The 23,160-nt window shown below is 28.7% G+C and overlaps 3 protein-coding genes across 7 annotated transcripts in view; 2 read left to right on the forward strand and 1 right to left on the reverse strand.

Moving 5' to 3' along the window:
* The first annotated feature begins 48 nt into the window (after positions 1-48).
* On the forward strand, positions 49-17,214 carry Qtc (GRIP domain-containing protein quick-to-court). 3 transcript variants are annotated; one of them, XM_072007688.1, is made up of 8 exons: positions 49-747; positions 3,471-4,006; positions 7,917-8,195; positions 8,821-9,366; positions 10,064-10,300; positions 10,505-10,600; positions 11,627-11,728; positions 13,230-17,214. In XM_072007688.1, the coding sequence occupies exons 2-8, from the start codon at positions 3,509-3,511 to the stop codon at positions 13,437-13,439; spliced, it is 1,968 nt and encodes a 655-aa protein (XP_071863789.1). In that variant the 5' UTR covers positions 49-747; positions 3,471-3,508; the 3' UTR covers positions 13,440-17,214. The 3 variants fall into 3 exon arrangements, with proteins under 3 accessions (XP_071863789.1, XP_071863788.1, XP_071863790.1); XM_072007687.1 differs by lacking the exon at positions 49-747 and having other exon boundaries at positions 2,501-4,006; XM_072007689.1 differs by lacking the exons at positions 49-747; positions 11,627-11,728 and having other exon boundaries at positions 2,503-4,006.
* Positions 17,215-17,467: 253 nt separating this feature from the next.
* Positions 17,468-19,563, reverse strand: Rpl11 (ribosomal protein L11). The gene is made up of 5 exons (XM_072007690.1): positions 19,479-19,563; positions 18,917-19,060; positions 18,548-18,697; positions 18,325-18,472; positions 17,468-17,661 (listed from the first exon to the last, which is right to left on the reverse strand). Exons 1-5 carry the CDS (start codon positions 19,482-19,484, stop codon positions 17,534-17,536), a joined length of 576 nt encoding a protein of 191 aa, XP_071863791.1. The 5' UTR covers positions 19,485-19,563; the 3' UTR covers positions 17,468-17,533.
* Positions 19,564-21,756: 2,193 nt separating this feature from the next.
* Sytbeta (Synaptotagmin beta) overlaps positions 21,757-23,160 on the forward strand; it is a 97,960-nt gene continuing 96,556 nt past the window's right edge. For all 3 annotated transcript variants that reach the window (XM_072006935.1, XM_072006934.1, XM_072006937.1), the window contains exon 1: positions 21,757-22,198. The gene's annotated coding sequence lies outside the window, so the exon portion shown is untranslated. The remainder of the gene's footprint in view (positions 22,199-23,160) is intronic.

Here is a 23,160-nt window from a genome sequence, read left to right on the forward strand (position 1 = left end):
TTTTTGTCGTAGTTAAGGGGATCAAAATCAATGAGACATCCATGGACGCAACGAGGAACCGAATAAACGAAGAGCAAGAAAAGCGCCACGCATTGGTCGTCGGATAAGTAACCGCTTATTGGAAAAACCCTCTTCTAGAGGAGGGAAAACGACAACTTTAGGATTTTAAAATACCTGACTTACCTACAATCAGTCAATTGTTATTGTATACGAAACATTGTTAGATGGCGCTAATACACCAAAACCACGACATTGTCAATGATCGGTGCCCACAATACGACATCTCGCGATTGCTTTAATGCAACACTGCTTGCACGAGTCGTGTTAGGATCGTGGGTGGATAATGTTCGGGTAGTGAGCATGTTATTTAATCCTATTCTAAAAGTGCTAAAAGTACGACGATGAAAGTGGTGTTCAGTGGCTTATTCGTCGAATATTCCTTACATAATTCATAAACATTGATTTGTTAGCATAAACATATTCTTATAATTTACGTTGTATAACAGATTTAGAATCGCTGAATTAATACTCGCAGCTATATTCAACTCTCACACACGATAAGCCCGCGTGGCACGAATTAATAGTGAAACCAAATGTTCCTTATCCATAATTTTTTTGTGTTTTATCTTCGTTTCTAAGCTCATAATCATAGTAATTGCACATAGGCGTCTATAATACATGTTAGGACTTTCTGAAGATTTGTACAAGCAAAGGAATCTGTTATTATTCCAAATTCATGTTTCAAAGGTAAGATACGATTCCTTACCTGATTTAATTATTACTTTCTAATTGTTAATTACTTCCCATTCGTGCGACACGTCATAAGAAACTTACAAAATATGGTAGCTGGTACAGCATAGGTAAACTTTATCTATGTAAATTACTTAATTCGAAGCAGTCATGCGTACATCGATTTAATTTCTAATTTTTCTTTCTTTCATATTTTGTAAGAACTAGTCAGAGCAGATGCAAGATTATGTAATAGTTACCAAGCACTTAACGTGAATATTTTAAAAGAAAATGAGTATGGTAATACAAGATATAAATTTTAAAACATGTCATCACTATCAACTCGTGCATTTATTTCCTAATCAAAGAAAAATGCAAAGAGTAATATTGTTTCGAGAATTTTAAGGATAATGTGGACACTGCATAATGCTGCAGCATGTTCTTGAAATAGGACACCAAATGATCGATTACTTTATACCAATAGACCTTTCCCTGCTCTAATTCGTGTCGGTTGTGTGCGATACAATGATACGAAACCACACGAATTTTAGTTACATGACAGAAAATATCAACAAATATAAAATTCTGCGAATGAATACACGACCGCTGAGTGTCAAAATTTCACGTTCTTCGTATGTTGGTAATATTTATTAGAAGATATTGTAGAAAAATATTAACTCATTCAAAAATCATACATGTTTTATCTCTCTCTAAAGTAATGTTAATCTTACAGGTATGTGATAAGAAACAAAAAGCGCATTTTGTAAAAAAGAGATAAGATAACATTTAAATATATGTATCTAAAAAAACTGTTGATAATGCAACGTTTATTTAATCACTAATGATAAAGGATACGTACATAAGCATTTCGTCTTAAATATCAAGCTTTCATCATATAATTATTTATTACGCAAAAAATATTGTTTTTGTTAAAAGACGACATTTGCAAAAGAAGATATTGCAAAAAATTTTCAAATAAAACCAAACGAACGTTAATTAAATAAGAAAATTTGAGATTGTAATTGTAATAACGGTATAACTCCTTTAACCCACTATAGAATAAACCTAATAACCTTTGTCTCTATTATAACGCGTCATTGAAGCTAGAGAAGATGTTACCTTCACACGATTTCTTTTTTTTATTATTATTAAAATCTAGTCGAATTACTCTGTGAAAATGAAGATAGAAACTGCCTTTCCTTCGGGGTGTAAAAGTCCGTTCAAATTAGTCAGCATAATTCTTTTACTCGGATTCTTTATTAATTAATTTAACAATAGAACAGTTTTCTTTTAATACAATTGATTTCATAATGATACACAAGTGTAAAACGATGTAAGACAAATGTAGACACATCTCGGTTAATTAATAATTTCATATCTTATTTCTTGTGTAAATACACGTACAATACTTAATGTTTCATTTAATTGTATTTTTAATATTTACGCTACTTTTTCTACACTAGTGTAGGTTCTTACCTATCTAATAATTTAAAATAATAACCATCTGAAAACTAACCAACATTTTTCATCTTAAATTGTACGCAGGTTTCAATTACGGCTTTTAGTTTTACATGGCTTGAGTTAATTCTAAAATATTAAACATGGATTATATTTATACTATCTTAATAACTTATAAAAATAATTTTAATATTTTTGTGATATATAGTAATGAAGGTTGAATAATTTTAGTATTGGTAAAATTTAAAAAAAAAAAAGAATTATTGCAATAGCTTTAAAATTATAACTATTTACTTTCTCAAACAATTCAAAACTCTATGAGTTGTACACTCATTTTGTACTAACGAAGAAAATTCATACCGAGCAAGTATACTTGTGAACAAATTTGTTACGAACGGAAATAGTTCCATTAAAACGAATAATCCAACGCAATGAATCTTTGTATTACAAGGTCGATATTCTTCAAGTGACCAGTTTTCAGCATGATATAGTTAGTACATCTAGAACTTAGAATAAAATTTTTCATACAAATAAAATATAAAATTTGTTGTATATCAAAATTAATCGCGTAGTCACATTGAAAAAAGATATTAGAATAAGTTTTTTTACGCAAGCTTAAAATACAATATTCAATTAAAACATACAAAATAATGAACAAATTTATAGCTGTATAAACATTGCTATTAAATTCTACTTTTAATAAATATTTGTCCATCATCAACTGATTTTCTACAAATATTGCAGCTAGTGCATTATAAACTCCAATGAATTTCCGGCTTTTGAATGGAAATCTTAAAATGTTAATAAACCACGTTAGTGCTGGTATTATAGTCAAGTATGTATGATCCCGTTTAACAAACGGGATAGATTCTCACATACTATACAGTTAAACGGAGCAATTTTAAAAACTGAAATACATATAATATTTATTGTTCATTGTGTATTATTAACTACAATACGTAAATACTACATTAGTAGTGATAGTACATTATATTTTATTTATTAACAGTATTTTATAATTTTATAATAGATTTATAATTACGTAAATATATATGTATATATATATATATATATAATTTATATAATTTTACATCTTTCCATCTGCTACAAAATCACTATAACCATCGGCTAGATTTTGTTCCTTTTTGACAACAAGTAACTAAGGCAAAATAGGATAAACAATTAAAAATATATGTAAAGTGAATTTACTTTACTGGTGCTATCCATATATGTACATATTTTCTTATAAGTGAAATTCGACGAAGTTTGATCTTTTTGCACAGGAATTTTAGGAAGACATGAGATAAGTTAAATCAACAGGATGGTTCGTAACGGTAGCGAAAGGTCCTTGCATTCCCCGCAATCGATGCATACAGATTATTCAGCTCATGTAAACAACACCAATGAATCACCCTCGATGGACTTAGCATCGTCAGAATCAGCAACATGTACTGACAACAATAGCAGCACGCTCAAGGTCAATGCCGATAACAGCGTGGTTTACACGACAGGAAGTGCACCGAGTGCCGTTCCGTCACCCTCAGTATCTTCGGTATCCTCTTCGTTGGATTCTCGAATTCCACGTCCCTCGCCGACAGGTCTACGTCGTTCGGTTAGCATGCGCATGCGCGGTGAGCGAGTTTCACCGAATCATCCACCACCACCACCCAGTACCGCGGTCACCGCGGGTCTGAGTAGGTCTTATCAACAGTGTCGTCGCTTTAACCTCCTGCACCACCAGCAACACCATCATCTGGACCATCGCACTTTTCCCGTCATCACGGAGAATGGAACCGAATCACCCCGACAACGATCTCTCGTAAGTATTTTCATCTTCCTTGTCAACCGATATTAGCCATCTTTCATGTATATTCTATATAAAAATTGCTCCAAGTGGTTTTCTTACATCCTTCTGCAATATTACGCCGTATCCTTCGTTCGATGCAGATCGCAGATGCGTGCTGACAATTGCGTCTTATTGACTATATCCAGACTGCATTCTGTTTTCGTGCAATTTATAATGCAATGATTAAAACACAAAAGCTATTGAAAGGTATAGATTGGTAGTGGAGAAAGGATATATGGATGATACGTGCCTTATCAGTGTATATTAAACGCGGTATAAAGAAACTGTTTTTTGCAAGTACTAAAGAATTTATTGTCAACCATCGGTAGACTTTTGTAGGCAATAATGATGGTAAACTATCGTTTTATTGTTAATAAAATGGTTGAGGTGTAAAACAAGTACGTGTACATAAATTTTTTTTTCTTTGTTTCTTGTTCAAATTGTAGTAAGCGTGTAACTATTTATAATTGTAATAATATTTTATGCGTTACACATAATTGTGACAGATATGGAACAGAAAAAAATATATAAATTATAGTAGTATAAATTATAGTAGTGTTTACAGAAAATATTTATTCTAGCTATGATTTTAGTTAATAGTTTCAATAATTTACGGACTTCATAAAAATATAACTACAGCACATATGCCGTATCGAAGCTTTGCTTTATTTTTAAGTTTAATACAGTATAATAAAATTTCCATTGCACAACTAATGCGTTATCCTTTAGTTGAGTCATTAAATAACATAGAATAACGAATAAATTGGAATTGCTCAAACGATGGAGTAAATATAGGCAACTTGCCAAATTTGATTCCCTTTGATATATTTGATATCACGTTTAATAAAGCCCTTTCGATTCATTCGCTGTAATTGAAAAGTTCATTTATTATTGAATAAACAACTTTCCACTTTCTCTGACCTGAATAAATAAGAAATATTTGCGAAGGATCGTATAAACGTGTAACGACCTCCATTATGAGCCGCTTTCCTTCATAGAGACAGACACAAAAGCAAGAGGGACGTCATGTATGCATGAAAAGATGCCTGGCGCTTACCTAGACAAAATTTGAAATATCAATTGTATCCAAATTCAAGTAGATTCAAGATAGCCAACAAAATATGGAGACAGTCTGACCTTTCTGCAAGCAATGCGCCGGCGCACATGAAACTTCTCCATTGCTCCTAGATCGTAGTGCTGCGAGATCGTGCTCGGTATTTATCAACGCTTTAATCCCAATAGGTGTTACGTTAGTTTAACTCTCTCATTCTTAACGCTAGCTTCAAACCTCATTCACGGCACGGTCTATGAATACTATATACATAATATCAGCTTTAATGAAAAACTATCTATAGATTCTGGTGTTGACTGTAATCATCATCTAAAGTCTAAATTAAGTTGTTAAACATTCAGTAAAGATATATCTACCCATTATTGTATTGATAAACTTTAGATTTGCTTCGTTTTCTTATATATACATATATAATATATAATATATATAACAAGAATATAATATAATATAATATAATATAAATGCATTATATATATATATCTTATGTATTATATTTATTATATCTATTATATATATCTTTACATATATATATATCAGTTATCTTATCGTTTGCATAATGTGCATAATACTATTTAGTAATCTGCATAACATTACTCTAATATTAACTGATCAATTGAGCGGAAGAGTACAACACTTCTTTCTTCGGACATCGAAGTAGTGAGAAAAATAAAGAACCAAGAAATATTCCGATTATCGACATCTGCGGTATAACAGAAATTGGCGCAATTGTCCGCCAGTGAATGTTGATCTTAGCAGCTAATTCAATTTTTGATATTGATAATATACAGTTGTTTATTTGAATTGATATTTAATAAACAAAAAAAGACCAGCGTCAATATGCATGATAGGGAAAGTTTCATGTGCCATTAAATTTGTAATATTTCCTATGTGTTTTATGAAGGGTATTTTCCAATCCAAGAGTACAAAAATTTGAGTTAAATAATACCTATGTATATATCGTACTGATACAAATATGCATTTTTTTTAATTTGTTCTAAAAGTAGACTTTCCTTGTTACAAAAAATATGCCGTCTTTTTGGTAGACTACTAAAAATTAATTAATAATTACAGTTTACCTTAAGAAACCGTAGTTGCAATTTATAATTATATTTCCATAACTATTTCTAAAATGTACAATAATTTCAACAGACTTTATACTGTCAATTTTATTTCTCACCTCATTATAGGTAATAAAGACGATAGAATATTATGTGATGATCTTTTCCTTTTCAAAAAGCGTGCTCAGAATGAAATATTTTTTGACACTCTGACTTACGAGTTTACTTTAGTCCACTTGTCACGAAAATATAAAATCATTTTGCAACAACGGAAACTAAATTTGCGTGATACATTATTCGTTACAAAGTGTATTTATAATTGACACATTTATCAAGCGTAATCTATTATTGAAAAGTATGTAATTTATAAAACATTTTAGCCACTTTTATTTGAAGACTGTTCTCGTGCAGATTCGACAAGCTTCTCGCCTTTAAGGAAGACTTTCATATCTTTCTGCTCAATGGGGTGTTTGATTTTGCCTCACTTTCAAACCAGACTTCCTAAGTTCCTAGTCAGAGAGCAAGAAAGCTTCTCCTTAAGTCTAAGGTAAATTACCCTTAGGTCAACCAGATATAAAAGCGATGAACTCTTCTTTACGTTTAATCTTTCGAATGCAACCTTAATGTAAACGTGGAATTATTTACTGATTATGAGTGACTGATGTTACGAGATGAATTTTCTTCTTTTATATTTAACAGTAATGCGATTGTGATAAATAAATGGGGACATTAGAAAATCTTATTTAAAAACCTTGTAAACTAGAAATTACTTAAAATAGAAATCAAACGTGGTAAAAATGACTTGTTTTAACCATTCACAACACTAATTTGCTTGTTAACGTTATTTACTAACTTTTACAAAACTAATTCTAGTTTTCTATGTATGAGTAACCCTTTTTTATAATGCATTAGTCGAACTACGTGTTCAGCCTTCTTCAGATTCCTATTTCAACTTTATGAACAATATATATTGTATATAATGTACTCAACATTTATCTTTATCTTTTTTTCTTATTTCTGTGAGAAATTTATAAAATCTCAAGATAATCTTCCAAACTTAATTTGTAACTCTCAACATCGTATAAACTTCATTTCACACATTTTGAAATACTCTGTGTGCTATAACGAAATATATCTATGATCTTTATTACATTGATAAAAGATATTTAACTGTTTACCTTAATAATAATTCCTTTCTAGTGTTCCTTTTCTTATTTAATACAGTGTAATATAAAGAAAAAATACTATTTTAGCTACGAAGAAATACTATATTGAAGAAACGCTAGTCAAAATGGATATAATCTTGTAAATCATAAATATAAAAAGAAAGTAATAATTCTAAGGGATTTGTAACTTATCTTTTATAAGAAAGTACATTTTGTGTAGTTGACTTAACCTGGTTCGCATGATTTAAGTTTTGATAAGGTAACGTTCTTTGATATAATGCTTATGCTTTCAATTAATCCAACAGATAGTAACGAAATTATTTATAAAATGACAAGAGTAATATGAGATAATAATTCTGATAAAAAAAATTAACCCTTTAAGGACGAATTTTATTACATAAATAAAATTTATAAAATTATAACAAGATCTATTTTTCGGGAAAGACTTTCACTTTTTTTAGTAGATTGAATGTATAGAATACAACTACGTAATATTACGGAGGTTCAGTTTCAATAAAAGTGGACCTTAAGGGGTTAAATTACTCGAAATTAATGAAACTATCGTCTCGTTTTTTTTTACTCTGCAGAGCCTTTCATTGACCCCGGCGAGGCCGCGACCTGGACACGCGGCCTCCGGAGGATCAAGCACTGGGATTGCCGATGACAGCGATGCAGAAAGCGTAAAAAGCTACGGAAGTGCCTGCAGTACCGCAAGCGCCTGTGACCATGCTACGTTTGCTCTCAACGGTACCACGTGGTCGGGTAGATCACGAAAATACGTTGTTCATTGTTCAAACCATACCGGGGACAATGAACAATATCTTACGCCTACTCAAAGAGCAGCTAGACAAGTTAGAAAATTTCAGGTAAAAACTAACGTTGTTTTTTGTTTGGAATGTTCTTCGTTGGAATTTTTACTTAACACATTATTGCAATAATTAACACATTCGTAATGATATCAGTCTCAAACCGCAGACGGTAAGAGAATGTAACGCGTCTAGAGCCTCTAATTAAGACATGAACTCGCTTCATATTTCTTGTATATTTCTCTTAAACTTCTATCAAATCGTTTGACTATAAAATATAACAAAATATTACGAGAAATTTTCTATGCAAAAAATATAATGCTTTTATGAAATTAGATACGTTCTTCGTATCTGCATATTATTTGTAATTTTTTTCATTTTAACAGTTTAATTAACATTTTAAGTACTTCGTGAAGACGGTCAATATGTTTTTAATACATATATCAATATGTACCGATATGTAATTCGATATGTAAGTTACTAAGCTAAAAATAGCTGCCTTTTTATACTTTATCATGGTAGTCAAGTATTTTTACCCTTTGGTTAAATAAATAAAGTAAATGTCACCTCGTAATATTAATAATATGATGCATATAGCACCTTCGCCGTATCATTTATCATCGTAATAAGAACAAGAACATCTATTTTGAATAATATACATCATTATAAAAATCATATTATTCAGGCTTTGTTAAAAGAAGCGCGAAAGGAGATTGAAGAGAAAGACCAGGAGATATTTCGACTAACGAAGGAAGTAGTGGAATTAAGATTATACAAAGCTTCTCTGAATAGCCCAGATGAAAGAACGGATAGTAGCGATGCACTCACTGTACGAGAAAACAATCCTTTTTCACCTGAATCGCCAAGCAAGGACTTACCGGACGAAGGTACACTACAAAAGGTCGCAAGTCCAGAAACTCCAGAAAAATGTGCCCCCTCTGATCTACCTTCCTCTCTTGCGGACTCGGGTCACTTTGAAGACGGATCCGTCCATTCGAAAGATTCTGTATATATACCAGAGGTGCAACCAGAAAGTACACATGTTACTGCAACGCCTAATACAATTCCCGAAAATAGTACATCCGATACGTTTGAAAGATCCACTGCAGAAATACCAGAAAGAGATGAAGTGAGACGCAAGTTAGTGAATCTTTATGAAAGTAGAATTGAAGAAATGCATCGTAGACATGTTGACGAACTTCAAGAACTCAAGCAAAAACACAACGACAAGGTATATATCAAATAAAATAATCATATTGTTGAATATTTATAATTACATAAAAAATAAACAAAATGAAAGTTTCGTATTTAGTCTAGTTTAGTCAAAGAAGTCTGGTTCATAAGAACATTGAATGATTAATAAAATGTAGAATAGTAATGATAAAAGATCATAACTAAATCAATAATCGCAAATTTTTTAATATATAACATATCTTTAATATCATATAAAAGATGTTGCAAAACATCTTTGTATACGTATTGATTCACAATACCATTAATTCGGTGCAATGAGCTAACAGCTTCGTGTTTTATTGCCCGCTTTACATGAACACAGCATTGAGAAAGTCGATCGGTGCAGATCCTATAGTATCGCTAAATATTTGGAAAATTATTGATTATTTAAATACACAAATATTAATATAATTTAATTTCTTTTTACTTATGCACCATCGATGTCTTAATATGAAACTTTTGTATAGTTTTGAAATGTTTATGATATAAAATAATAAATGTTTTTTAAAAGCAAAAATTCTAAGTAGACTTCTAAATTAGAAATTTATTAGTCTTAATGTTACATGATAAGTAAAACGCTAGAACTACAGTAAAAATAGAAATAAATTGTTTACGTAAGAATGCATTAACAAACAACATACATTAATACAATATGTATTTTAAAAATTGGCATAATTAATTGCTTTATATTACAGGTGGAAAGTTTATTGAATCAATTGGCTGAAGTTAATACACGTTACTGCGAAGTGAGGCCTTCTGTTGATGCTGCAGAAGCTCGTGCTCGTGAATTAGAAGGGGAACTAGAAACCGTGAAAACAGAACTTTCTGAACAAAAGGCTTTATTAAACGAGCAAGAAGAAAGAAATAAACAAATGTACCTGAGAATGTATGCCAAAGGGCAGGAAGCTGCACGCCTAGAACAAGCTGATCAGGTGCATTGCACATTGATCATTACATTGAATCTATAAACATGATACAAAATTTCATAATATATTAACTGTTTTATTTTTTTAAGAGATAACAAAACAAAGTTTTAATGCTTTTAACTTTTTTAGTATTTTTTAATATTTTATATTTACTATTTTTAGTATTTTTTAAACGTATAAGTAAACACTAAAAGTTGATATTTATTACAGATATATGAACATGCGCATCAAACACCACCAAAGGTTACTGTTGCAGAGCTACTTCAACAATTAACAATTACACAAGCAGAATTAGAAAATATCAAGGTAAATATTTTTGCTTTAGTTACGATGTTTACTTTCATGCAGGGAGTTCCTCTCACTAGTTAACTCAAAAGCACCGCCGATTACATCGCACATCATATATTCCCGTTTTCACTTTACGATTACATGTACACACAGCTATACAGCCGTCTACTTTGACACAGAGGCGATATTGGCTTCTAATATATATATGTACATTTGTACATTATATATATACGTATACTGACACGATGTTACCGCTGTGATGTGATTGATGGTGCCGTCTTTGAGTTAACTAGTAAAAGGATCGCCTTATATATAGTTAATACTTATGATAGTAATATACACAGTGCACATTAAAAGTGAAAGAATAAAATTCTTTATGCCTGACGTCATTTATAATTGAAGCTTTATCTTTATTGCTATATAAAATATGTAGCATGAACTTCATTTTAACACATTAAAATTTGTTATAACTTGTATAATAACACTAAATTATACTATTAATATGGGAACAGTGTATTTATAATAACAAGCAATATTTAATATAATTATTATTTATAATACTAAAGACAATTTTGAATTTTGAATTTGAAACATCTGTATTATCGGATTTTAAATATTTTATACATATATTGTTTACTGATATCATTTATTTGTTGATTTTATCAATTTCTTTTTCTTTTTGCACTCACAACCAGCATTATTTAATTATTTTAACTATCTTTTTCACATATAAACTCTAAAAACATTTTAATAGGATGTTTTATACTTCTTTGTAGTACAACAACAATTTAAGATTGTATACAGTACCATTTATTATTTTATATTTCTCACACTGCTTACATAAGTTTGAAATCCGTTCATAGAGATTTAAAAAATTACATTCTTTTAATACTTTTAAATAATGCATAATAATTCAATATAAATGAAAAAGATACAATTTAGGAATCAGTGTTGTTTGCGCATCACTTTCTGTGCATCTCTGTCATTCACAATTCTCTTGTACTAATGATGTGCCACTTTTTTTGGTCGCCGCTCACACTCCAGGACACAAGCTACTCGCCTGAACCTCACATTTCAGCCGATCGTAGCCAAAGTTTATTAAGTGCTCAGGAGGCTGTTTCTCTCTGGGTCCTTGGCACACGTAAGGTCTGTATTTTTGCTGAATCGCCACGTGATGCAATTCTCATCCACTCTTTTTTAAGCATTAATGTTGTATTTGTTCACGTACAAATGCACAAACAAACGAATATTTCTTTCTTTTCTATTTTTGCCCTTTTGAGGTTTTTTGCAAGATGATGGATTCTTATAATATCAAATGTTTATTAGTAGAATATCTGCATTTCTCTCCTTAGCAAGGAACAAAATAAAATTGTTAATTTTGCAAATTTTAATATTTGAATAAACCTTTCACTGTTATTTATTCATTTCCACCTTATATTTTGTTCTAATATTATTGTTAATTTTGTAGTAACACCACATAATTATTGTTCAGAACATGTATATCCAAAAAGATTTTTTTCTATATTTGTATATATCGTGTTTCAATTTATTTTTATGCATAATTTATTTTATTACATCTTGAGCAATTTTTTTATCAGGCTGTATATATATCCTAATTTAGCACAAGCATGAAATTAAATATAAAATAAATGTGTAAGCATAATGTTAAATAGTTTATATGAATGCATATATTTTTATTTTTATTTTTCTAAAAAAGTAGTGTATAATTCATAGTTGTATTAAGTGCAATTAGTATGTCAGTTACATATAATAGGAACTTATATAATACTAATATCAATTTTAGTCAATATATTAAGTATTTTTTTCATAATAACTTTTATATATAATCAACAAACATATTGTTTATTAAAAATAGCTTAGCCGTATAATAACTAATATTTATAGGTACCTGCTTTTTGCTTACAGAAAAAATACTTATAAGAAATATAAATAAAAAGTAGAAATTATTCTGAATTTGTAAAGAGATTTTATCATTTTGATAATTATTAAAAACAAAAGCTTATTAGCTTTTAAACTATAATAGTGGCAAGAATTGGTTTCACGTGCTTTCCTTTATAAGTTATACATATTAGGAACTTATATTTATGAGAGAATGTATTTACAATTGAAATGCTTCGCCACAGCGATTGCATGCGAATTGTTATTGTTAAGCACAAATGTAGGTGGTTCCTGTTATTATGCAGTATTATTAGGTCAATACAGATTATTTTGTGCACTTGAAAGAAACAGCCTCTTATTATCCTTCAGTTAATGTAAGTTTGCACGTGCTTAAGCATCACATGCTTGTACCATTTCATACAAATCACATCACTATAATCATGTCAGATCTTGAAAAAAAAGACAACTTTACATAATATACATGTATATACATGTCTACATATATATATATACTTTAATATAGTTTTTCATTCAATGTGTGTTTATAGCTTTCAATAACATACATTTATTATTATATATATATATATATATAATTAATTGCTCATTTTTCATTCATTTGACACCATATCTGAATCGAATATTTACAGCACACAACCAAGAAATGTATCAAATTTCAAATAGCACATAAGTTAATCTGTAAAGAAAAAGTTATTAACAATATTATTAGCAAATATCATTTTTTTAACAGGCAATGTATCGACGTATCATAGAAGCGCGAAATAATCAAGGTGCCCTTGATCCAGAGATCACATTGCAGTTCCTAAAATCGGCGATTTACTATTTCTTAACGGATAAAGAAAATCATCATGGGCATCTGAACGCAATTGAAAGCATTCTAGGATTCACAGAAGTTGAAAAGCACAATATTGATAAAATATATCGATCAATAAGAAAGTAATATTTTCAACATTTTAGTTATTAAATTTTAATATATACAGATCTAGGATTTCCGGATAATTCGTTTATTCTTAGAAAATGCCAACTGAAAAATATGTAAACAGGTATGAATTATCTTTGACTTACATTTTGTTTGAGATCAGTCTACATAAACTATGAGTTACATACTTGCATTAGTAAAATAGCAAATAATATTGTTGTGCAGTCATGAACAAAAATATTGTAAAATTACTGTTTAAAACAGTATATATTTTTTTATATTGGATCAAATGATTTGATATTTTTAAAGATGTTAGAAGGTTAGTCGACAGTTAGTCGGAACATAGTAAAGGTCATTTTTTACGACTTCTTTATCTGGACCTGTAATAAAAATTTTAACAACACGTTTTAAAGAGTTATGTCAGCTATATACTCGCGAAAAATTTTATCGAAATCGGTCGATGCAAAAACAAACAGGTATCGAAAGATGAACAAAAATATAGATTTATTATCGTTACGAAAACTGTGTTTCATAATTTTTAACCTTTGTAGCTTATAGCAACGTTAACAGATTTCGACGAAATTTTCATCATATATATAACTAACATAAATCAACAAAGTATACTTTTTAAATTTTTATTGCTGGCTCAGATAAAAAGTTGTAAAAAATGACCTTTACTATGTGCTTCGTGATTTCGACCAACTGTCGATCAACCTTCTAACTTCTCAAAGCAAGTTAAGTCGATTGGTTCAATTTTAAAAAAGTTATTTTGCTTTAAAGGCTGTGCCAGTACTTTTGTTCGTGACCTTATATATTTTTATAACTGATGACGTAAAATTTTATTTTACCTGAAATCCAATATAAAACATTCATATCATGTATTTTACTAATTTTTTCTTTTCTTTCTTTTCAAATAAATTCGTTTAACCAATAAGAAAGTCATTAAACAATTATCTTCACCGATTTTATTTATTTCGCATAAATCATTTAAAAGTTAATTGTATTATAAATTTCTTACATTGATAATATGGAGAATTGTTACTTGCTATATCCAGGAAATGATAACTTACAATGATAAGAATATTTTTTTACATCATGTTTTATGACTTTCTAATTTTATGTAATATGAAAATTCAATGGAATACAATTTCATGAACATACAGTGAGTATCACTTAACATTAAACAATTTGATATTTATTATATTTTTGCATATAAATTTGTTTTTATTATATTATGACTAAAATAATTTACAATTTATAATTTATAAATACTTTAATATATTTTTATTCAATATATAGCAATTGCAAACATTCTCTCTCTCTTTCTTTCTCTAATTACGTTTTAAATAACAAAACTTTACATTTTATATAAATGTAACTTACTAAGTTATTTTCTACAACAAAAATGAAATAGATTCTGAATTATGTTCTAAATTTAGAATTAACTTGTTGTATGTAGATCTTCAATTTGATTAATTCAGTCACTGAAATTATTACACTGACATAAACATATGTTTAACAATTTTTTGAATATTGAAAATGAATAATAAATGATAAAAATTTATTTTAAATTTATAAAATATTATGAAAATATTTGTGGTATGTTTTAAAAATAAAACATGTCAAAAGATATAGTAACATTATGCAAAGTGCTTAACATATGTCATAAGGCTTATAATATAAGCTATCAAGAGTAATTCTTCTATTTAGCGTTATTAGTTTGGTATTTAATTGACTCAGATAAACATGTATTAAAAATGAAAAGTGATATAGATTGTATATACATATATGTATAAATGTATGAAGTACAGAGTACAGTAAATGATTTAATCCTTTGCATTGCACTTGAAATTATTGGTTGACAATACATTAGCTAATATATTACATAGTAGTAACTAATAATTACAATTCTCACCATAAAAAATATTAAAAAGTTTTTATGAACGTATAACGTGCATTACATTATGTAACATATTGTACAAATTATACTATCACATTCAGTATTATTACATGTTTGATATATTAAATGTATGTTTTATAAAATACACTTTATGTAATATACATATATGTTTGATGTGTTAACTTTATTTATCAATAATACAACCAATGCAAAAGATTAAATATATTTACATATCTATGGTAAAGGGAAAGAATTTATCAATTCTACTGTGGAAAGTAGAAAGCATTATGTATATGTATAATTTACCATGGCATAAATATTATATTGAATTAATTGTACAGAATGTGAATTAATGTTGCAAGATTATTTAAATTCTTCAACATATATCTAATTGTTATTAAGAAGAATATAGTATATATAGATATTTAATTATATCATTAAGAATATGGCGTCCAGATAAAGAAACAATTTGGAGACTGAGGGATATATCTTGCCTTTTTATCTGTCTGATTACGTCGAGTTAGGTAGATAAGAGAGAGTATTATAGTGCAATGGTGTAACTATTTATGGATGTCACATGTGAATATTAAAAGAAGCACATTTCTTATATATCTGTTATAATTCTATTTCACATGTTTTGAAATGATTGATTATATGTACCATTAGATTAAAACCAAAGATAAATTTAAATAGTAAAAAATTATTAAACATAAATTGCAGATTACAAAAAAAAATCATATATGCTTTGCTATATTGCTGTCAAGTATCCTAATATTAATTAGGTAATAGAGTTCCAAAATATAAACCTTATACATCAAGTTTTATTACTATTTCATAATAGTATCACGGTATAAGGGTACTGGAAAATAAGCTTATTCTCATATAATAAGCTGATGTGTTTATAATAATATCAGTCATTCAATAATACAAATTTTAGTATAATATATTCCAGAAAGTAAAAGTTATATAAGTGTTTCATACGGAAATGTTTGCACTTTTGTATTATTTGAGTTAGAACTATTACAAATAACTTATTTATTATCATAATTAAGTTTCCTAGGTACATGCAATGAAAATTTATATTACCAATTTTTTACTTAAATTACGCAAATTTAAAAGATTAGATTAATGTACTAATATAGTTTTCCAATACCCTGAGTATCTTAATTTTATAGATATATGTTAAAGGTAAATGATAAAAAAAATAAAACATAACGATTAGGTAAATATCAAATTTTGATTTCCACTTCAGAAAATATATTTAGAATGTGTTCATAATAGAAATGTGAACGTTTTGCTTTAGTTATCCTTATTATTTGAAGGTGAAAAGTCTAATATGTTTCATGTGTATCATAAAAAGAAAAAAATAAAATTTGAAATTGAAAGTGAAATGTGTGACAAAATCAGTTTTAAACGATGTGTTCACATCTCTAAGTAGTATCTTTGCTCTAAAAGATATGCAGAACTACAACTATGAAGTTCCTTTCTCATAATTTAAAATGAAGCATGTGCACACTTAAAAGTCAAGATATTCAATGAGGTTCCAGTTTCCATATTAATTTATTCACTCATAATTTCTGTAAAAACATAGCATAGATAAATAAGTCATATATAAAAAATAATACATAGGATCATGTACTGATACAACAAGGCCTTTTGTATTTTCACATTCTATACTATCACTACTACGGTTTTCACAAATCTGATCTGATAATTATTTGAAGAACTAAATGTTAAGCTAAAACCAATGCCTTAGTTATCCATGGCGTAAATTGTATGTGGAATATTCTTATGTTATCTTCTTTATGGAAACATGAATGTGTCAAAATATTCTACTCATGTATTAACGCACTGGTGACGATATAGTAGTCATTAATAAAGTCTTTAAAATTCTAATTTATTAGTGTATATCTACTTGTTATAACCTTTCCTTATTATAATACGAAGTATTACGTTACCGATTCTTAATTAGAAACAAGTTCTGTAATAAAATTAATAATTGAGTAACTTTATACAATTTATAAAATTCTGTTTCTAATATTTCTATAAAACATTAATATTATAAAATTGGCATTCAAATTATGCTTCTTAGACAAATAATATATTTATAAGCAGGATAGTGAAATATGTGATGAAGGTATTAATAAAATTTGATTAAACAAATAGTTTATTTTTAAAATTTTTATGAAAGAACTGTAAAATACAAATACGTATATTACTTCTTCCCAGCTATAATAATACCGTCATACTTCTGTTGAAACCATTTCATTGCATCTTCTTTGGTAAGTCTATGTTGGAAACCGACTTTCCCAGTTTTCCTCCTCCTGTGAGCTACATTGAAACCTTAACAGAAGAAAATATTGCGAACTGTATATAAAAGAATATTTGATTATACTGTAATATAGCTTGATTTAATTTTTACAGTTACAATATACACAAGCTAATGTATTATTTATATTAATTAAAATAAATCTATGCATATAGATTGTAAATAAAGGTAATGATATGAAAAAATCTGTTAACTTATTCAAAACTAATAATTCAGGCATTAAGGCATTCAGTTATGATAACTCTCAATATCTGAAGGTCAAGGGCTGAATGTCTAAGTCATCTACAGAGATTTATATCCTCTATTAAATTTTTGATTAGAATAAAAAAAGGTCATTTTGTTAGAGAGATAAATTATGAAATAAAGTGTCTACAGCATCAAATAGCTCTTAGTTCTAAAATTAAGTAAAAGGATCAATATTCTGCAATTTAAATTCTTAATTTATCAAAATAGAATTATAACAATGTTAATATTCAAATAAATATGACTATAAACTGTAGCTTCATTTAAGTAACACACCCAGTATTATAAGTGAGCATGAGTTGCAAATACGAAGCCTATATTCTAGCACATATTGTATAAATATAGATACAACTTGAATATAGTAGTAACTATTATGCCAGATGTGCATATATTTAATATATTGATTTATTATATAATATCAAACATAAACTAACCTGGTCGTCCAAGTACAACATAGAAATCCAAGCCATAAATACCAATGCTGGGGTCATATTTAATTCCTAAGTCAATGTGTTCTTGAATACCAAAACCGAAGTTTCCAGTGCCAGAGAAATTTTCTTTTCTCAATTCATATTCCCGTACCTTTAAAAGGAAAAGCAAAATTGAACACTTAAAAAAAAAATTGAATGTAGAACATTCTTATCAGTAAAGAATTACCTTCAATCCACGTTCAAGAATTTCCTCAGCTTTAGCACCTCGTACTGTACAATGTACTGCAATTTTTTCATTACGGCGAATGCCAAATGAACGCACAGTATATCTTGCTTTAGAAAAAACAGGTTGCTGTCCAGTTAATTGTTCCAATACCTACAAAAATTTGAAACATTTTAATTTGAAAATCGTTATTTATATTAATCTATATTTAATTACAAAAAAGATTAATTTTTAAGAAACCAACTTTTATTATTAGAGATATAGAAATATATATATAATACATATATAAGTCAATAATTATGATGTAATAAAAGAACACATAGAAGTTAAAACAATTTGAAATGAACAAAATACAAATAACATAATTGGTACCTTTGCAGCACGAGTGAGTCTATCACCAGATTCACCGACACAGATGTTTAAACAAAGTTTACGAATGCGTACTTCACGCATCACATTCTTGGATGAATCCTTTGGCTCTTTCCGCACTTTTTTTGCTACCACTTTCTTTACATCCTGAAAAAAAGTTTGCCAATACGCTTCATTCAACGAAAACTACTCATTTTAAATACTGTATACAAACGTAAAAAATATTCGAAATATTGACTTGTTTTATAACAATAAATTATGATATCAAGATGTTTAATCTATTCATATTAATTTCTTGAATTAGTATTATAAGCAACTATTCCATAAGTCTTATAAACATCATGAAACAAATTTAGGTTATACTAGCGAACATGCTGATAAACCTTGCCTAACTGTCATATATAAAACTTTAAATATTAAAGTATTAATGAAAAAGAAATTGATCAATGTTAAATAAGTAAAGATGATTTCTTTGTAATATATAAACAATCTTCCTTTTAGGCATGATGTCTTTGATATTTAAAGATTATAAAATTTGTTTTCAAAACGATGACTCCACACTCACCGCCATGATGAAGAGGAAAGAACGGAACTACGCACGCGCACAAATTAAGATACATTCTGGTGAGTACTAGAAGAATGTGATTCTAAAGTAAGAATGTTGCCAAATTAATAAAAGTAAATTTAAAGTAAAATTAAAACATGTTGTTTATCCACATACAATCCGATAATATAAAAATAGGATTATTTAGAACATATGTAATTAAAAGATATTTAAACGCTGTTATAGCTTCTATGTATAAATTATAATTGTATGCATGTACCATGTGATTATTATTTTTTATATGAAGTTGCAAATAATAGTAAATTTGAATAATTTAATGTTTTATAATTCCACGTTATATGCTAAAATATCTAATAATATAAAAGAAATAAAAAATAAAAATTACTTGAAAAAGAAAATTAGTTCCTAGGATTAATAATATGAATAATATTGCGTTAAAAATAATACATATTTCGTAATTAATGTTTGATTAAATAATATTGAGAAAAAACAGTATATGCGTATATTTTACTTTATAATATATTTTTTTAATGATAATACAATTTCGCTGCTCCAGCCAATCAGGAGTCAACTAGGCGGGAATTTGGCAAAATAAAGCATCACTTTAGTGTCGGTAATCATGCTTGCTTTTATATCGATAGTATTTTCATAAATAGATTTTTAAATTTTTGTACATATATACAGGAATTATAAAAAAATCCTATAGATTTCTGATAGGTAAGATTTATGAGAATATCTTTAGTTTTTTGATAGAATTAGGTTTCTGATAGGTAGGGTCTATATAAGAGCTTCCAATTTCATTTAAATCAATCTAGTTTTAAATTAATTTTAGGCATTTCTTCAAAACCAGTGGGAAGATATACACAAGATATACATATGTACAAATATAGATACAAGATATTTAAGTGTGTATGTAAGAATGTATACACAATATATATACATGAAAAGTATTCAAGACTCTGGAGGTATGATGTACAGACAGGTCTGGACACTCCTATACTGAAAGTACTGACGAAACCATAAAGCATCCATAAAGCATTCTGCTCATGCGTGACATGCTATGAATGTCTCAGACAGAAACAGAGATACTTCACTTACCTCTGTCTATCTCGTAAGAACTTTGTTGTCTTCCATGTTGATTTCTCACGACTCAATTTTTGAGCGATTTTCCCTAGCGAGTGTCGAGACCGGTTTATATGATTGCGTTTCATATAATACCTTTCTCCTCTCTTTCATTATTACATTCAGATATTTATATATACGTACAGATAGGGCTTATGAAAACTTTTAGATTTTTACTACACAAGTTAAATTAGATTTTAGAGCGAAAATGGCAACAATAATAATAATATACTTTTATTAATACACTATGTATATAACTTTGAAGTTACACCATTAAATATTTGAAAACTAAATTTCAGTTAATAAGTATAATAAAAGTAAAATATACGATTACATCGTCTGAAATGAAATATAATGAAATATAGTATATAATATTCTGACTGCAATCTTATTTTTCCTGATGTCGTCCGCAATGCATACTAGGTCGTTTAAGTTCATGTAGTATTTTAGAGACTTTTGTGTATTAAAAAATTCTTCAAAATTTTTGAATACTTTTTCAGTTTCTAAAATATGATCCAATAGTTTTTATTTGCCACAGGTCAACTTAATCTTTTTAAATATATCTAAATTGAAAAAGAATGGAAAATATGAGAAAAATGAAAAATTATTTAAAATTACTAGTTAGAAACGAACTAGTATGCAGATGGCGACAAACAAATAATAAATATATTGAAATACTATATTTATTATAATGAAGTATAATTATATATACATTATATGTGTATGTATATATATTTCTTAATATTTGAATATGATATGAATATAATAAATATACATGTTTATTTTATAAGATTTAATAATTTATTTATACGTGTAATCTGTTTGTGATTCTGTTTGTGAGCGATGATGTTCAATTAATTTGAGCTAGCACAAGACGTCTATGAAGAATTTTAAAACAATGGTGTATTCTATATGAGTATAAATAATTTCTCAAATTTCTGTAAAATAATACATAAAATAAGTCTTATCATATGTGTATAATTGAACAACGCGCAATTAACAATCATTTTTGTTCGGTTATCGATTAATTTCTTTATATTATATTTTATATTTATATTTTATATTAATATATTAATCTAAACCCCACTCGCTTTCCTTCCACCGACCTCTAGCGAATCCGCAACGTCGAAAGGTGATCAGTTCTCGGCGCGCCGTGATGCGAGCAAGAACTGTTTCGCATTTCGAGTAACTCGCTAGCTCGTTTATCGATACGGTTAATAAATTTTTCGTAAATTCACAAAATCAATCTATAAACTGTTCTCATTTCAATTCGTTTCAGAGTAAACAAGTCAAAAGAATTTTTATTAATTAATTTTGCTCGTGATTAAAAGACGTGTTTATTATTTCTCTTTTTACTTTTTATTTGTTTCTTCTTTTATTCCTCTTTTCTGAGAAATTGGTTCTACCGACTAGGAACTAATTGTGAAATCGTAGAATAGTGTTTGGAATTTCCTTACTAAAAGAGTTGCCTAGGACTCAATTTTCGTAAAAGGATTTATATGCGCGTTCGTGCACATTGACAAACGGATTCAACATCGGCGCGTTCCTGCGATTTCGTTAACCATTTGCCGCCCCTGAAGTCTCTGCGAATTGTAACTGTGAGTATAATACATTTTTAAAACGTACAAGCCGTCTGAAATAATTGTAAGCTAGTGACATAGTAGTTAAAATTCTTATAAATCATACTCAATCTATACGACACATTGTATTACGATCAAGCTTCGATTGTTTCGATTTCTAGTCTATTTATTACGTAAATTTAAAAAGCCATAGAATCTCTAACAATAGTATTACATTAAATAGAAGTTGTAATTATTAAACATACACAAAGCGGACTTCGTTTCTTATAATTCCTGTAATTTCGTTTCATAAATAAAATTTGTCTGTTTTTCAAGAACGTATCTCGTCTACGGTTCTTCAAGCATAAACATCCAAGTATGCCGTTGTTGTTGTTGTTGCCCTAAGGCAATTCTCACGCGAGTGTATGAACTACGCAAGTAATTGCGCTCGAGAGTGGCAGCTGTGTTTTGAAATACGATCACTAGTTGGTTACCTCTCTCAATCATCCGATCGTTATAGGAAATAGCAATGCGTTGTGAAGATACCCGATACCGATGGCACAGAAGCTTACCAAGTTGAACTGGACGATATTCCGATAACAAACCGTGGTTTGAGGAAAATTTTCACGCGAATCAATACTGCTTATCGAGCTCGCTGTGTAAACGGTTCTAATCGCAAGTCACAGCTTTTCGAAAGGTAAATTCTAGTGTACGCGAAAAAAAAGTGTTATTGTCCCATTGAGGCGTTCATGTTTTTTTAAATTGTTTTCACTTATCACGTAAAATTTCTCTTTTTGTCATGTATACGGATAGTTTATAACATTTCAATTTGTTTCATTCTATTTGTAATTTCGTAGCACACAGTACCCATATAAAACGGGGGTGAATATTTGGAAATTTTAATATTGGCGAGATAACAGAATACGATTGAGATATCGCACATTTTTATGAAATTCTTCGAGGTTTTCGGCGTGCCATTGCTATGTAATGAGATCAATAAA

Source organism: Bombus fervidus, chromosome 7, assembly GCF_041682495.2.
Source record: "Bombus fervidus isolate BK054 chromosome 7, iyBomFerv1, whole genome shotgun sequence".
Taxonomy (NCBI): Eukaryota; Metazoa; Arthropoda; class Insecta; order Hymenoptera; family Apidae; genus Bombus; species Bombus fervidus.

Excerpts from the sequence above, each read along its gene's own strand:
- Qtc (XM_072007688.1), top strand. The coding sequence starts at position 3,509 with ATGGTTCGTAACGGTAGCGAAAGGTCCTTGCATTCCCCGCAATCGATG. Across the intron at positions 8,196-8,820 it reads GACAAGTTAGAAAATTTCAG|GCTTTGTTAAAAGAAGCGCG; the intron begins GTAAAAACTAAC and ends CATATTATTCAG. Across the intron at positions 9,367-10,063 it reads AGCAAAAACACAACGACAAG|GTGGAAAGTTTATTGAATCA; the intron begins GTATATATCAAA and ends TTTATATTACAG.
- Rpl11 (XM_072007690.1), bottom strand. Across the intron at positions 18,698-18,916 it reads GACTCACTCGTGCTGCAAAG|GTATTGGAACAATTAACTGG; the intron begins GTACCAATTATG and ends AAATTTTTGTAG. Across the intron at positions 17,662-18,324 it reads TGTTGTACTTGGACGACCAG|GTTTCAATGTAGCTCACAGG; the intron begins GTTAGTTTATGT and ends TCTTCTGTTAAG.